At 45.4% G+C, this 16,446-nt stretch overlaps 1 protein-coding gene across 7 annotated transcripts in view; it reads left to right on the forward strand.

The window, feature by feature from the left end:
- Positions 1 to 16,446, forward strand: part of SETD3 (SET domain containing 3, actin N3(tau)-histidine methyltransferase) — a 69,516-nt gene that overhangs the window by 14,685 nt on the left and 38,385 nt on the right. For 5 of the 7 annotated variants that reach the window (XR_009542958.1, XR_009542956.1, XM_060162659.1 and 2 more), the window contains 4 exons: positions 348 to 440; positions 2,645 to 2,793; positions 4,801 to 4,873; positions 5,179 to 5,435. Coding sequence is in view for 5 of the 7 variants with exons in the window: in XM_060162659.1 (XP_060018642.1) it covers positions 348 to 440; positions 2,645 to 2,793; positions 4,801 to 4,873; positions 5,179 to 5,435 (572 nt within the window). In the remaining 2 variants the exon portion in view is untranslated. Of the gene's footprint in view, positions 1 to 347; positions 441 to 1,376; positions 2,473 to 2,644; positions 2,794 to 4,800; positions 4,874 to 5,178; positions 5,436 to 16,446 lie in introns of those variants that run through there. The other 2 variants (XM_060162844.1, XM_060162747.1) reach the window with 2 other exon arrangements.

The following is a 16,446-nucleotide window of genomic DNA, read 5'->3' on the forward strand; positions in this document are numbered from 1 at the left end:
CAACTACGGAAGCCTGCTTGCCTAGAGCCCGTGCTCCGCAACAAGAGAAGCCACCACAATGAGAAGCCCGCGCACCGCAACGAAGAGGAGCCCCCGCTCGCCGCGACTAGAGAAAGCCCGCGTGCAGCAACGAAGACCCAACGCAGCCAAAAAACAAACAAACATTAATTAATTAATTAAAAAAAAGTATACCTGGTTTATACTTCTCACCTCTGTCATCACGGCTATATACCTTTGTTCTTTAAAAAGAAACCAACAGCAACAACAAAACCCAGATCCTCTTTCTTCTGAAGACTAACAGGTTAAGCTGAAAGAAATGTTTCGGTGCCATGGTTTTTGTGTTACAGAATGCAGTAGTCCTGCCCCTGGCCCAGGAAAAGAATGGGAAGAGTATGTGCAGATCCGGTCTCTAGTTGAGAAAATACGAAAAAAACAAAAAGGTAAATTTCCTCAAATGATCATCACATTTTAATAATATCCTGTGGAACCTGGCATAAGCAGAGAGGCTTTGAGAATGAAGGTCTCGGCATCAACCCTCAGGCCTCCGTGCCTGTCTGGGTGGTGGTTGTAGAAGGGCTCCTAGATATTGGGAGGGAAACTGCATTGGGAATCCATCAGGATTTTCCCCATGTTTGAGGTGCCTTTGCTGCTTTGGAAGGGATAAAAATGTTGAGCTTCAGCGGGGACAGTTTTTCTATCTGGGGACTAAGATGGTATAACTTTCATTTATTTTTATTTTATGAAATACATATTTAAATTTGTTTTTGCATCCTGTGTTTCCTTTAGGGTTTGAGGCCAGTACATGGTGTTGTGTGGTCAACACACAAATATATACGGATTGGTTAGTGTCTTGTCAAGATTTACAATGAGCTCAAATATGTCTTGATTTAATAAGAGACATAGTTATATTTCTCAGGCTGTGTTTTTCCAGGGTGTATTCAGTAGGCATCTTAATGATTCCCAGTCAGGCTGGCAATGGGGCCAAGTGTCAATTCGGAAAAGCGTATTCAATATACCTATTGTTTTTGTGCTGTAAAGCACAAAAAGTAGATTTGTATGCAGGCCACACGGAAGGTAGAAGGAGAAAGCATAATAAGGAGCCTGCGTTCAGAAGGATGAGAGAACTTCTTTGACTCCCCTTTTATTTATTGCCATGAAAGTTAGTGGGAAGACGGTTTGTTTTGTATTTGCCCTCTTAGGGAGTAGTTTTACCGCTCTCGCATGCACATCTGCAAACATGCAGTCTTTAGGTTAGATAGTCTCAAACCCTCAATGGGGACGGGTTCTTTTATAATGTGTTAATTTGCATTAAATGGTAGACTGTGCTAATCCTGGCTCACCAAATTGGTTGCTGAAAAGTTTTTTTATATCCTGAGTTTCTGTGCTGAGTAGAGACCATTTACTATAACTGGCACTGAAGTTAGAGCATTCACTAGTTCTCAATAAGGGAAGAGTAAATTCTGTTTTAGAGTATCCCTAACAAAATCAGTTTTCTCCATTTAGCAGATACCTTTGCAGACCTAGCCTGGCACGGCGTCAGGCCAGGCAGTCCTGCTTCACAGATCTAGTTAACCATGAATTGTATCTTGGGGACATGGCCACAGGCCCTGGGCTGGGTTCTGTGCCCAGTACCTCATGTGGTCGAAGTTCCTGTTCCTCTCTCTTTATTCCTCAGAAAAATAATGATTTTTCCTATTCATGGCTTTTCATCTTTTTTGATATTTCAAACGTGCTGAAAAGTGCCGAAAATAACACCTAAGCAGCTACTATCTCAATTGGATACATGCCAGAGTCTTGTGGGTTCAAGTTCTTCTTTCCTTCCTTCTCAGCTACTGGTCCGATCTCTTCCCCTCCCTCCGTGCTTTGATTGGTTCTTATATTTGTTTTTAAGAAATTAGGCGTTTCAGGCACAGCTGAAGCCCCACACTTCCATCCCACTCCCTCCTCTCCCCTCCCCTCCCCCTCGGGGGGCGTTGTCTTTACAGTGAATGTGTTTCTGCTTCATATATAACCCCATACAAATAGATGGTAGTAATTGGTATTTTAACAATTTACGTAAATGGTATCATACTACTGGACTTTCAGAAAACCGGTGTTAAGTTTTGTGTTTCGCTTACAGTGATACATATAGATGCTGCTCATTTAAGTTGCTGGACGAAATTCAGAGCGTTCCAGTTTTGTGCTCTTAGAATCAGGGTCTAGGGCTCCTCCTTACAGACGTCTCCTTGTGCATGTATGTATGTGAGCTACTGATTTTTGTTTTCGTGTGAGTTTTGTTAAAGCAAATGTGCACATGAGAGATGGCAGGTTGCTCTAGGAACCTGCAGTGGTCATGAAGGCTTTCCCCATCCCTGTTAGTGCACCTAATAGAACCTGACCGCCAATATTCATATCACCTGGGACCAGCAGCTATCGCTCTGTAACCAGCAGGGTGTTCAGGATTTTAACTCACCTTTCCTGTCACTAGTTAAGGTATGTACTGTGACATCTGGTGGTCAGTTTTGATTTTTTTTTTTTCAAGATCGGAGTCTTACTACTATTTCTAGGTAGGTAGTTCCAGTGGTCTGTTTTTTATTTTCTGAGAGCAACATGACTGATATGTTCTAAAAGTAGCTCTTGTTTTCTAAAACACGGATTGATATAGGTCTGTCTGTTACTTTTGATGGAAAAAGAGAAGATTACTTTCCTGATCTAATGAAATGGGCCTCTGAAAATGGAGCCTCTGTTGAGGGTTTTGAAATGGTGAACTTCAAAGAAGAGGGCTTCGGTTTGAGAGCGACAAGAGATATCAAGGTGAGTTTGTAGGTGAGCTGCTGGTCTGGGGGGCGGGCTCTAAGAGCATCTGGGTGGTGTGGCGTGGAGGGCCCAGGACTTGGAGACAGGCGTCTCGGGCTGTCCTGAGCACACTGTGGGCGTGTCGGCAGTGTGCAGCCCACCTCCCTCTCCCTGACCTGCAGTCTCCCGGCTGGCCCCGTGGTCCTGAGGGGCCTCAGCCCAGGGCTCTAGACAGCCCCTCCCAGGTTGTCCTCCTTGGAACTGTGCTATCAGCCAGTGAGTGGGGCAAGTCGGGTCACATCTCCGAACCTCTGTTAGGAGACCAGAGAACATGTCTTGCGGGCTTTTGAGATTTGAGTGAAGAGGAGGATGTGAGCTTGGGTGGTTTGGAGGGAGAGCACACAGGGCCCTGTGATGGATTGGATGTGGGTGGGGTGGAGGGTGGGCAGTGTCGAGATGTGGACCGGTTTTCTGGAGTGGGTAACTGAGTGGCTGGAGGTACCACTTACGGCGACAGCAGCAGCAGAGGGGAGGGGAAAGAAGAAGAGAAATATCCATGTGCTAAGGGACAAAGCTCTTCTCCACTCTCGGTCCTTCCTTCCAGATGAAGGGAGCAGCAGCCCCCGGCGGGGCTCTAGGCCTCTCTCTGGCCCTCATCATGCCGCTCCTAGAGAGGAGATGTAACGATCTGATGGTTCTGGAAGAAGGATCTGGGCTTGGCCTTTTTCTCCGTGGGAGCTGGTTGCCATATGTGTTCTCTCCCCTGCTCTCTCCACCCTGGGAGTTTTACAGGGCAGGCCACACGTGGGGAGGCCTGTCGGGGCTCCAGTCCTGCCTGTAACTAGGTGGGGAGTCTGTCTAATTCTGGGATTCCGTAGGTGATATTTTGTGTCACCATCTGTTGTATTCTTGTGTCTCTCTCAGTTGGTTCAGAACTTGGGTGGAGGAAATGGATGTTATTTATTTGGGTCCCTTCAAACTTCCAGCAGCATCTCTGGTCAAGTCGTAGTTTACTTTTCAATAATACCTTGATAAACCATACACTGGTTTATTAGATACCTGTTAAATATCTAGTGTGTGAATAGTACCTTGCTTGTTATTATACCATGCTTCCCAAAACACCAGGATCTCTTCCTTCATGAGGCTGATATAGTAAGGGATGAGACACACATAAAAATAAATAGTAGACATTGGTAAATGGCAAGAGTAAACCAGCTGTCACCCTTTGTTCTCATCTCTGATGAGAAGCATCATTAGTATGGATGCTGCCCAGAATATCTTAGCAGTGGTCCGTCTTCACTATGTGCATGTTTTTTTAAGCTTTATTGAGGCATAATTGATATACAAAATCACACATATTTAACGTATATGTTTTGATGAGCTGGGACATATGCATATACCCGTGACACCATCACCCCACTCAAGGTACTATGTTGATGTGCATGCTTTAGGCAGTATAGACACATGGACAGGACTTCCTGAAAGAAGCATCTCATGTTGCCAAAGTAGTGAGATAATGCCTTGGGAAAAAATTAGTAACCAGAGTATGTCTTACGGGCTTGTGCTTTCGCTGGTATCCGTGTGCTTTAAGGTCAAGCATGTGGAGGAAGGAATGTTACTCTAGCTTCAGAAACTCAATAGCAATTCACACTGGCAGGTTAGGGTTTTTGTTGGAGGTAGAATTTTGTTTTGTTTTGTTTTTAGAACTTAAGTACAGCAAAGAATAAATAAGCACCCTTGTGCTCTATTCCCAAATTGTTATATTTGCTTCGAATTGCTTTTTTGATTTTTTTTTCCCCAGTGTATATAGTTTTTCTTTGGAAACAGGATTCGAGACGATGCTTCTACTCATTTAACTGTGACATAAACGTGTACATTTAAAAGCGTATTTGATAATTAGAAATAAAATGCTTATAGGCAACCTTAAGTTGTATTTCATTGTGATTGGATTTCTGACCATAGATGTAGCTGGACTGACAATTGTAACATGTCTTGGTGATTCTACTATTATTTTTTTCCTCCTAGGCAGAAGAATTATTTTTATGGGTTCCACGAAAATTACTAATGACTGTTGAATCTGCTAAAAATTCAGTGCTGGGTGAGAATAATTTCTGTTTGTTCAAGGCAGAGCAAAAATGATAAAAATATATAAAATTTCATTTTGTGGCGCTAGGGACTATATTTGGTCGTTTTCTCAACTAGTGAAATATTTCCCCAAATCCACACGAAGTGTTTTCCACACTTGTAATCTGACATAGTAGAAGAATGTCAAAAGAAGAGGGCACCTTACCTTAAATGTTACATGACTATCAAGATATTCCTATAACTTTAATATATATTTTGAATAAACACTTTTTAAAGCAGTGTGTGGAACTGATGCTGTTACCTTCTGGGTTAATTCAGGGCCCTTGTATTCTCAAGACCGAATTCTTCAAGCCATGGGAAACATCACACTGGCCTTTCATCTGCTGTGTGAGCGAGCCGACCCTAACTCTTTCTGGCAGCCCTACATTCAGACCCTCCCCAGCGAATACGACACCCCTCTCTACTTCGAAGAGGATGAGGTTCGCTACCTTCAGTCCACACAGGCCATACATGACGTCTTCAGCCAGTATAAGAACACAGCACGGCAGTACGCCTACTTCTATAAGGTCATCCAGGTGAGCGGCTGGGAGCTGTTTAAAGGATGTGTTACAGGGTGGGGAAGGAGGGAAATTGATTGCTTAAATGTTCCACCTAAACATTTTGCTTTTTAAGGTAAAAGGCATCGAGTGCATTGTTTCTGTTTTTACAGAAATGTCACTGAAATGTGGTTGGAATACATCTGACTTCCTCAGTGCCCAGTGTTAAAACAAGCAGCGGTTGCTCCTAAGTTATGAAAGTCACTGCATTTTCTGAAAACGAAAGACAACCATGGACTTTTAGAAGCTCTACAATCTATCTAGTACAAAAAGATATGCCCCATGTCTAAATTTTCCAAGGAAATGAAAGTCCATTTGTGGGTTCTTCATACGTATATTAGTAGTAAAATATTGACAGTTGATTTCTTTATGTTTTGCAAAGTGTACTGTGTATTATATTAATTTTGATTAGTTCTAAGTAGACGTGTCATATGGAAATCTCTATAAGGTCATGAACATTTGAATTACACCTGATTGCTCCTTGCTGTGTTTTGGCAGTTCAGCCAGTGTTCTCTTTCCTTTCCAGCTGAACAGCACTCAGACAGCTGAGGGCCAGTGTCAGGGTTCCCTTGGGAGCTAAGAAAGGGCGAGTGTCTCTGCCTCTTGACTCGCCCCTTTCTCATATGCCCACGAATCAGCTCCTGGGCTGCTGTACCTAATAGGTGGCAAGTGGGAAGGTGAGCTGCTCCCTTTCCCTTTTCTTTGGGTAATTGGATAACCTGGATTAGGCTTGATTTGGTTGTTCCTTAGCTGGTCTGTCTCTGCTCTGTTTTCATTGCTACAGGAAATAATGTTTGGGTGTTCATCATTTAACCTTACAGCATGCCTACTGTGCAAGAATGTCACACTCAAAATTATATCCTCCCCTGTATCAAATACTTCAGATACATAAAAAACTATGACTCTTGTCTTCAAGTAGAAGTCGCTGCTTTTCTAAACTTTAAACTTCAGGAAGCCTTTAAGAATTATCATATAACATGTATATAGCATTTATTTTGAGTGTGCTTGGTTTGAAAAATATTGATGGAGCCAGGCCAAAACTCTGATTATTCGGTTAGTTTGCACCTACAATCCTGCAATCTAAAGTGTGACGTGGCTCTTCGTGACCTGAAAGGGTTGTGCTTTTATTCCTAGTTTTTTTTTTTTTTTTTTTTTTTTTGGCGGTACGTGGGCCTCTCACTGTTGTGGCCTCCCCCGTGGTGGAGCACAGGCTCTGGACGCGCAGGCTCAGTGGCCATGGCTCACGGGCCCAGCCGCTCCGCGGCATGTGGTATCTTCCCGGACCAGGGCACGAACCCGTGTCCCCTGCATCAGCTGGCGGACTCTCAACCACTGCGCCACCAGGAAAGCCCTATTCCTAGTTCTTAATTGTGTTTCTTCAATGACTAATAAAAGCGAAGCTGACCCTAGCAGATCTAAACCTTTGTTATTTCCTATTGTTAGGCAACAAACTGGAAACCAGCTCTTTTCAGGAATGTGTTTCTCAAATCGGGGCTGTGAGATGGCGAAGGCTGGCGGCCTACCCTGAGAGGAACTGCCTCTGTGGTCAGGTCGAGGGTTCTGGAACGATGCCGAGTCTCCCAACAGCTGGCTTGGTGTGATCTTTGGATTTTCATTACACTCACCGGTCTGTTTATTTCAGTATTAACAAAGTAGTGCAGTTTTGCTTCAAGGTTCAATGAGATTTTAAATGACCGTGAGTCACTAAAATACTCTGTTCATTTTGATGGAACCGTCTCATGCCAGGTCTCTTAATAACCCTCTGAAATAAACCCCTTTAGATGATGTTTAGGTGACTGAATTATACCACAGTCTGTGTAGTAAATAGTATTATTGTGAACATCTCAGGAACTAGAGAACATTCTAAAAATAAACTTTAATTCAGAAGTTTTTCTAAGAGTAATAAAATTCTCACATGACTAACAAGAACAATTTGGATAACTTATAATGAATCCGAATATCCTTTTTAAAAAAACAACCACAGTCTTAAAGCGTTAATGATCTATCCGTTATTCTTTTTTAGTATTCCTTTATTTATTTATTCTTCCTTTTTATTGGAAACTTTGATTAATAAATGTGAAACAAGGTATATCCAAATGTGGAATTATCAGACAATCAAATGTTGGCTTTTTTGCATAATTAAGCCAATCTTGAGTATTTGAAAATAATGGTTGTGATTTTAAAAATGGGTGAAAGGGTTCAAAAGGTAAAAAGAAAAAAATATATATGCAGAATCATAAATTTTAAAAATGATTTAAAGATGCAATCAAACTGTACTTTTCTTGACTGTCAAAAGCATCAAACCGAAGAGAAAGCAAGGTATGTCTGTGACCACATAATAGCTTCTTCTGTGTTACATCAGTGCATCTCAGCTGGGCGGTTGAGAGGGTATTTGCCCTTGAGAGAGTATTTGGTAACAGTTGGAGACAGTTTTGATTGTTAGGTTTGGGGGTGGGGGGAATGCCACTGGCCTCCAGGCTGCAGTTGCTGCTGAACTTCTCTTGATGTGCAGGGCAGCCCCCAAACAAGGAATTGTCCAGCCCAAAATGTCAATAGTGCTAAGGCCGAGACCCCCTGCTTTGTATTTATATATAGAGGACAGAGCACCTCAAATACCTATGTGATTCCAGAAATCACCATCAATCCCTTCTAGTGATTGGATGCCTAGGGCCTGACTGGCATTGGTTGCTGGTCACTGTCTCCATATGTCAGAAAGTCTTCATGGGCCAGTTCCAGATCCCCCCGGCTTTAGCTGCCTGCTGTAGCTAGGAGAATATATTTTAAAGTGCTTTTCTGCTTGCTGTCATTTAACAAACATCACTTCTTTTTAAAAACTTACAGATATAAGACTAGGTTTGGAGATGTTTGACTTGTTAAGGATGTAAGTACAGGGGAACAAAGATTGAAAAACTCTAAGTGTAAAATTCAGATTACTCTTTAAAAACACAGACTTGGACCAAGGAGTCGAGTCGAGATCCTTGAAATTGCATTTTGAAAATGAACTTTATGTGGTGGGCTATCATCATTTCTCCACATAAGCTGGTGAGAGTTCAGTCAGGAAGGGGGCATTTAACTGATGGGAGGGGAAGGACCATGTGCCCCGAACGGGGCAGCTCTGACTGAGGGTGGTTTCAGGAAGGGTCGAAGCAGCAGTGGGATAATCTGCCCAAGAGAGAGAGGCCGCACAGAAAGAGCCTGCGCTTTGTAGTCAGACAAACCTGAGCTGAAATCCTAATAAATGTATTTACTATTAAATTAAATATAATTTGGCATTTGTTGCTTTACCCTACCCCTCTGTGTTTGTCTCCTGATCTGTTAGGTAGAAGACCCATTTTTCAGTGTAACTGCTGTCAGCCCAAGTTGGGCTGTTCATCATAGCCCCCAGCACAGTGCCGGGCTGCAATGCCTGTGGCATGAGGAAACACCAAGGAGGTCACGGTTGAAGCCACCCGAGCCAGGGCGGCATGGTAGTGGAGAGGGTGGGCTCTGGGGCTGGCCTGCCAGGGTTCCAATCCCCACAGCATCATTTTTGCCAGGTCTCTGTGCTTCTGTTTCCTTTTCTGCAAAATGAGATAATACAGCACCTGTCTCCCAGGGTTGCTGAGTGGACGAAATGAGTTGATCTGCGTGAGGCCCTCAGTACAGCAGTACTTGTCATAGAAATGCTCCATTTCTGTTACTGTTTTGTGTTTTGATCCTTCAGGCCGTGCCGTTTGGTTGTTTTGTGTTAATTGTTTTAAGTTGCATCTCCCCTGTCCCTGCAGTACCTTATGGTAGTATTTCTTAACATTCCTACTAAAAACTCCTATTGGCCACGGATAGTGAAGAGTATTCCTGCAGGACTAGGGCCTAGACCCAAGTGACTCTTCACAAACTCAGATTGCTTCGATATCTCATGCTTTTGTTGTTACTGTCATTGGTTTTTTATCTCATGTTTTTAAATATTAAAAATGTGTGCAGTTGTTTGTTTGCTGTGGTTTAACAATCATGTGAAATGACTTACTGTCAGGTCAGACTGGCACTGTAGGAAAACAGCCCAATTTCTCCCATGACCCTACCTGCCGCTGTGCATCCCTGGAACCCACATTCCAGCGGGAGAAGCGTGGCTTTATGTGGAGTAAATGCCGTGAGCCCCACAATGTGGCCAGTCTAAGGGTGGTTCTTTTTCAGTAAAAGAAAATGTGACAGTCACTTAACGTTAGTAAAAATAGGCAGCAGAAGATATGATTGCACATTGAAGATATATCAGAATGAGCTTTGGCAGAAAATTTCTTAATCGATGATTTGATTTCTGTGCCTGATGGAATAGGACCTCAAGGCAGCCCAGAATGAGACGTACTGCTGAGACAACCAGGGGGTCTAGGCTATGGAGGAGAAGGTTTTTGCATAAGAATTCATGACAAAGAAAAAGGATTTAAGCAAGAGTTATCTTTTTAAAAATCGTATTTTGAGTCTAGCTGTTTTTCTAGTTTCAGGATGTTCCCACTGCTTATAGAAGTCTTCAGTAACAATTGAGAGTAAACATGAATGTTAACACGGTACTGCTGTTACTTTGTGTGTCATGTTTTCTCACTTCAGTACCAAACCATACATCTTATGCTTTTCCAGGCTTGGATGTTGGGCTTTTTCTCCCTTTTAGTAGACAGATCACTTCAGCAATGCGTTATCACTCAGGGGAGAGTGAGTAGGATTACAGCAGTTCATGTTTAACATTTTCAGTACAGCGACCTGCCCTCAGTTTGATTTTTTCTTTTTTTTCTTTTGCATTGTAGCTCTTAACCTTTTTCAGGGTCTTGGGAACCCTCTTCCCAGAGACGTGTATGTGTGCTATAATCACAGACCCTGGCGTACCATTTGGGGGCTCAAATTCCAGAACCTGATTCGCAGGTTTTTGTTATGACTTCCAATTTAAAGTCATTTTTCTGGGGATGCAGACCAAACACTGCTCTGAGCCGAAACTCATTCTTTTTCTCCTGAGCTGGCCGCTGGCCTGAAGGTCTGCCAGCCCCGGCCCGGCCACTGTCTCCTGGGGGCACCAGCAGTGTGACGCAAGCACGGCTGGTCCCTGTGTGGTGGCGATCCCAAGTCCCTGGGAGAGGAGCACAGAGACGTGTTCATAGTCATCTTGCGTCAGCCTTTAGGATGTTTATTCTAAAAGAAAACTGGCACTAATACTAACTTCTAGGAATTATAAATGCTTCTAGGTAAATTTCTCTGCATTGCATTCTTAATGTTTAGAGAAACCTCTCTCTCTCTCTCTCTCTCTCTCTCTGCTTGTTGTTGCCTAAGAACTAGGAAAATAATTTCCTCCCAGCATATTTTCTTGGTCAAAGGCTTTTGAGTGCGGCCGCTTGGTAGTTCAGGTTACTTTCTGTCTTTAGTTTGCTTCACAGAGTTGCTTTAAAAGTCTTTCCAGGACTCTGCTCGTCCTCTTCTGTGCAGTAGCGCTTGGGCTTCACGGTTCTTTAAGGTTTTTACATTGTACCTGCATTGTATTCTTCTTGAGATGTGCAGTATACAGTGTGTCCTTTAGGTATCTAACAGATGATAGTATGTAACCAGAAGCCTCAAACTCAGGGAATTTTTTGTGCATACCTGCAGTTAAGATCTCACACCTGCTGGTGAAACATTCTGCTGCAGTTTCATGGTTGAGAAATGTCAGCACCCAAACTCAGGAAGCTGAATTTAGAAATTGTGGCTCAGCCAAACGCTGGAAAAGGCTCGTGGGGATTGAGAACCTGAGTGGTGGTAGAATTTCTTCCTGTCAGTTTGTGAAGGGGGACACGAGGGAAGAAGAGAGGATTAATAGTAGAGGCAGAACTTGGCCCTTAAAAGTGCTGCAGAGCTTTAACCTATAAAAGTACACCTGACAGACCAGGACATTCCAAAGTTCAGCTCCAAGTTGGGACTGTTGCATGGAAATATATGACTAGTTTTGTGATAGAAATCAGTGGGAAAAAAAGTAGGATTTGGCTTAAACCCAACTTTGAAGTGGTGTGATTGTGAGAAAATGAAGAAAATCATATCTTAACGTAGATGAATGATAGTCCAAATATTTCTCACCCGTGTCAATGGAAAAGAAATGAGCAGATCCTGTGAATGAGCTGTTTGTCTAGTTGACAATCCCATGTAGTGGGCTGGGCACTGCGATGTGGAGCGCCAGCTGTCCCAAGGTTAAGAGCTCTCTTGGGATGAGCACATTTTCCTGTGCTGTTGAGCTTGAATGTGATGCTCTTTTAAGTAAATTCAAGTGTACGAGGTTGAACAGCATAGAGGCATATCTATAAAATTACTATTTTCCCATTGATCTCATCATTTAAGTGATTTATCCCACCTTACTTGGATCTCCTCTTTTTGCGCTGATCGAATCTGAGAGGTACAGGGGAAGGGCTGATGCAGAAACGCCTGTGTGTGTTAAGTGCTGTGAATTTTATTTCAAGGCTTCCGCCTTTCCTGCCTAATGCTGCAGGACGGGGGGAGGCTGTGTTAAGTTGGCTGGACAGGCAGCTTCTCCCACCTGGCCAGGCCTGTGGTGGCAGGAGACCCGCGCAGCCAGACTCACAGCTTGCTGCGAACAGGGCCTGCCCAGAGGCCAAGGAAGGTGCCACTTCTGGCTCTCGGCATCCCGTGGCAGTTGTGGCTGAGCGTCAGTTGCTGTCCCATTTCTCGCTGTTCTCCTTGTCCCTGATGGAGCCACAGGAGAAGAGCACAGACGTGAATTTTTGCTGGAGATAGATCTACCTCTGTTTTCCTGAAGCTCATAGAGAAGATCTGATCATGCATGAGGCCTACAGGAATAACATCAGATTTGAGTAAAGCCCCTGGGCCTCAGCATACTTTAAAGATCCAGCGCCTTGACACATGCAGGCGATGTACATGGGCGTCAAATGCTGTCCTAGACACGTGTGGGTGCGCGTACCCGAGAGCCCCGCAACGGAGGATGTGCACTTGCGTTCATGGAACTTGACTTCCGCTGGTGGCTGAGGTGGTGGTGGCACCCCCGGTTTATGTGCAGGTTTACTCCACGTCATCCCTGAGGCCATGGGGAGCTTGGAGGGCTCTCCGTAGCCGGCTTCTCCCTCCGTTGGCCCTTCCCCTCCGCCTAGAAACCTGTGTAAGGGTCTTCCTTCCAGATAAACCAACCCACCTTCTCCTCCTGACCTTGGATTCACTCCCCTTTCTTTTTGTTTTTAGCCCACTGTATCCTCCTGATTGTTCATTCAACCACTGTTTATTGAGGATCTCAAGCGTGAGGCACCACACCTGGGGACCGGGACTAATGTCCCTGGGGGTACAAAGAGGTGTTTTTGAACTTTTTATCTTGAAATAATTTTTTCGACTTAGGAAAAAGTTGTAAACATAGTACAAAGTTGAAAGCCTGGCCGTGGGCACCACCTCCTGGATACCCTGCTCCTGCCCTCGTTCCCACGTAAGTTCCCTTCCGGAGGCACGTGTGTTCCGTACGTAACGCTCTTGTTCTCAGCCAAATTCCTGACAATGTCACGACTCCTGACGCAGGGTGGGGGGTATGGGACACCGAGGAGGTGAGTCAGGCGAGGGTGGGGATGAGAGAAGGCGCTTCAGTGGCTGGGGGTATCGAGGTAAACGTGGGTTCTGTGGTGAGGGCACTGGTTGGAGGTGCAGGATGTGATGGGGAGAGAATGAAGCCCTCTGATTCCAAGCTGTGCCCAAAGTCCGAGGGGCCTCTTCCCATCCTGTGAGTCGTGTTCTGTGCCGGGTGCCCTGGAGCACTGGCCGGACCGGGAGGTGGGAGCGGCTCCTGAGCTTGTTGTATGGACCTGAGGTCACTAACAGAAGATGCTTCGTGGGGACAGAGCTGCCCCATCGGTGTGACCCTCCCTGGGCTCTCTCCTCAGGGCTTTAGTCCTGCCAGTCACCCTGTGAGGGAGGCAGTGTCCATCCTCCCTTTGCAGAGGAGCAGTGGGAGATGTGGGGTTCCCAGGCCCAGGTCAGAGCAGGCCGGCCGGACCTGAGCCCTCCCAGACTGGGGTCGGCAGGTCACAGTCTTTCTCTACGGCTCTTTCTGGTCTTACTTTTGGGGCAAAGAAGTGGTCTAGTGTTTTTTTTTTGATAAATTTATTTGTTTTTATTTATTTTAATTTTGGCTGCGTCGGGTCTTCATTGCTGTGCGCGGGCTTTCTCTAGTTGCGGCGAGCAGGGGCTACTCTTCGTTGCGGTGCGCGGCCTTCTCACTGCGGCGGCTCCTCTTGTGTGGAGCATGGGCTCTCGGCACGCAGGCTCCAGTAGCTGTGGCTCGTGGGCTCTAGAGCGCAGGCTCAGTAGTTGTGGCACACGGGCTTAGTTGCTCCGCGGCACTTGGGATCTTCCTGGACCAGGGTTCGAACCCGTGTCCCCTGAATTTATAGGCAGATTCCTAACCACTGCGCCACTAGGGAAGCCCAGAAGTGGTCTGGTTTTAAGGGCAGGGCAGTCTTGTTCAAAGTCTCTTTTGGGCTCTTATCTTGCAGAAAGCTGTGCCATCCCCTGGGCCTGCACAGGGCACCTGCTGGGGTTCCTTCCAGCTCCTGGGGGGACCCCCATCCAGCCTCAGTCTCACTCTGTGCAGAGGTGGGAGAGGGCACACGTGGAGGACGCTGTAGGCTGCTGGCTTCCCCCACGCTGGGATGAAGCTGATGAAGCGCTCTCTCTCTCTCTCTCTCTCTCTCTCTCTCTTTCTTTCTTTTTTTTTTATCCTTACCAACTTTACTTTTAATGTTATAAAAAAGTGGAAACACTGGAACTTAGGAAAATCACTCCAGGCTTGCATGTTCTCTGGAGAGTTTCCAGCGACTTGGTGATCTTTGTAGAGCCTCTGGCTGTCTTGCTGAGATGCACTGACCTGTGTCCTTGCTTTTTCCTGATAGCTGACCTTGTGCATTACTAATTTGTGTTAAATGTGTTGTCCTTATCATGTCCTTATTTAAGGTTTCTGACTTTGTAGATTATTCATTCTGAACGTGTATCTAATTTTCACCATTTTTATAAATACAGGCTGCAGATACGACATTTAAAAACATCTAATTTGTGGTTTTAACAGTTTGCTTGTTTTGTATAATGTTATAGCAATTCAAATAGATGTAGACTTCACCTGCTGGGAATCTAGTGTTCTTTGTTTTTTCCAGTTTTTGTTTCAGCAGCCTTTGAGAGACTCAAGAAACGAAATGCTCTTTCTCTGTATTCCTGGTTCTAAATGGGGGAAGCCATACCTGCGTCCAGTTGGTGGCGCATATTCCTTCTTGGCAGTTATTAAGGAAGGTCACCGTTTTGTGGTGTCTGTACAAGCGGGGAGGCTGGGCAGCCCCACGCTCTGTGTCCTCCTGTAGAAGTTTTCCAGGTAAGCTTCCCAGATCTCCGGGCTGCCGTGGTTGCTAGGGCACTCCTGTCTCCTGCCCTTGGCTGGCCCGCTGGCTCTCCTGTCTGGCAGTCCTCCTGTGAACGACAGCCTTCCTGCCCTTGCTCGGCTTGTCACCTGGGCCCCTTGAGAAAAGCTTCCAACTTTGCTGATCGGAGTTGGGAACGGAAGTCCAGCAAAGCCATTACGAGGGTAATCATTCATGGCAATGCCGCCTATGTGTCCAGCACTGTGAGAGCTTTCTTGCCTTTTATTCCAGGAACTACTGCCTTCCCATGAGAATCTGAGACAGAATTAACCAAATTAGATTCAGCGGAAACCTCCAGTCCTAGGGCCCGAGTCTTTGGGGCATCACCCCGTTTTACAGGTGAGGAAATGGGCTGAGTGGCGAGTCAGGATTGAAGGCCAGATCCTCCCGACCCTAGAGGCTGTTTTTCCCACTTCCCTCGTCTCCACAGACCCATCTTCTCTACAATTCCTTCTCTCCCCTTCTAGCCCCCGCTTTACCAGTCCTGGGTCTTTCCCACAAGTCTGATCAGTAGAACTTTTTTGAAAATACAAGTTTAAAAACAAAAGCTTCAAAATTGTTTTTTCTTGAAACCTGCTTTTTTCCCCAGCCCCCTAAGGTCTGTATCTGGTGATTACATTCCCTGTTCTCTGGGATAGGAATTCTGGTTTTATTTTTGTTTTGTTTTGAGTGTGTGTGATAAGACGAGAACCTGCTTCTGTTTTTTGAGACCTCTGACAAGCGCCCTTACCAGAACACTCTCCTGAGTGAGCAGACACATTGGCAGCCACTCATGCTGGTTGACGTTGACATGCAGATTCCGTCCCTTCCCTGCACAGCTGTACTGCTTTCATAATTGCTTATGACCTAAGAAATTCTGGCTTAGGCTGCAACCTTCCCATGGCCACTCTGCGTATCCTTCTCGCCTTCTCTCAGGGAGAAAAGCATTTACAGTAGAAGCATGAAAAGGAATTAGAGGCAGTAGAGGAACCTCCGTAACATCAGGGATTATATTATTAATACATCCTGTTTACTCGGGTTGGGCCGGGACCTCTCGGCAGCTGGATGTGGAGGCACAGCTGGGACTGTCCACCCCCTCTGCATTTGAGTACCAAGCGGAAGAGTGGATGGAGCTCACCCTCCGGCGAGCTTGAGGGAGTGTGTAGACCTGCATGGAGTGAGATGGTGAGGACGACCGCTTTAACAGAGTCGGTAGGTTAGTGAGTGTTCACAGGCAGGGAACATAGGCGCCTGTGTTCTGTTGCCCTTATTCCATAAGGTGCTGTGGATTAGACCCAACCGCAGTCCACTCCGCCTGACTTCCTTGGAATTGAGAGCCCGAGCGTAGGTGGGGCTTTGCTGTTGGTATTCATCGGGCTCTGTGCTTCCTGCCTTTGCAGAGGCGCTCTGATTTGAGTGTTTAGTGCTTCATTCTAGCCCTGGGGGGTTAGATCAGGTGGATCACATCTTTTACCGTTACGGAAACTCATTTTAGCAGCGTGTTTCTGCTGGGCAGATTATCCAAAAAATTGCCCGTGCAATATAATAATTTTTAAATAGTCTTGTTAACAGCAGCTTCTTCCGACCCTGCCTGGCCATCCATTCTGCAC

The sequence above is a fragment of the Lagenorhynchus albirostris genome, chromosome 1 (genome assembly GCF_949774975.1).
Source record: "Lagenorhynchus albirostris chromosome 1, mLagAlb1.1, whole genome shotgun sequence".
Lineage (NCBI taxonomy): Eukaryota > Metazoa > Chordata > Mammalia > Artiodactyla > Delphinidae > Lagenorhynchus > Lagenorhynchus albirostris.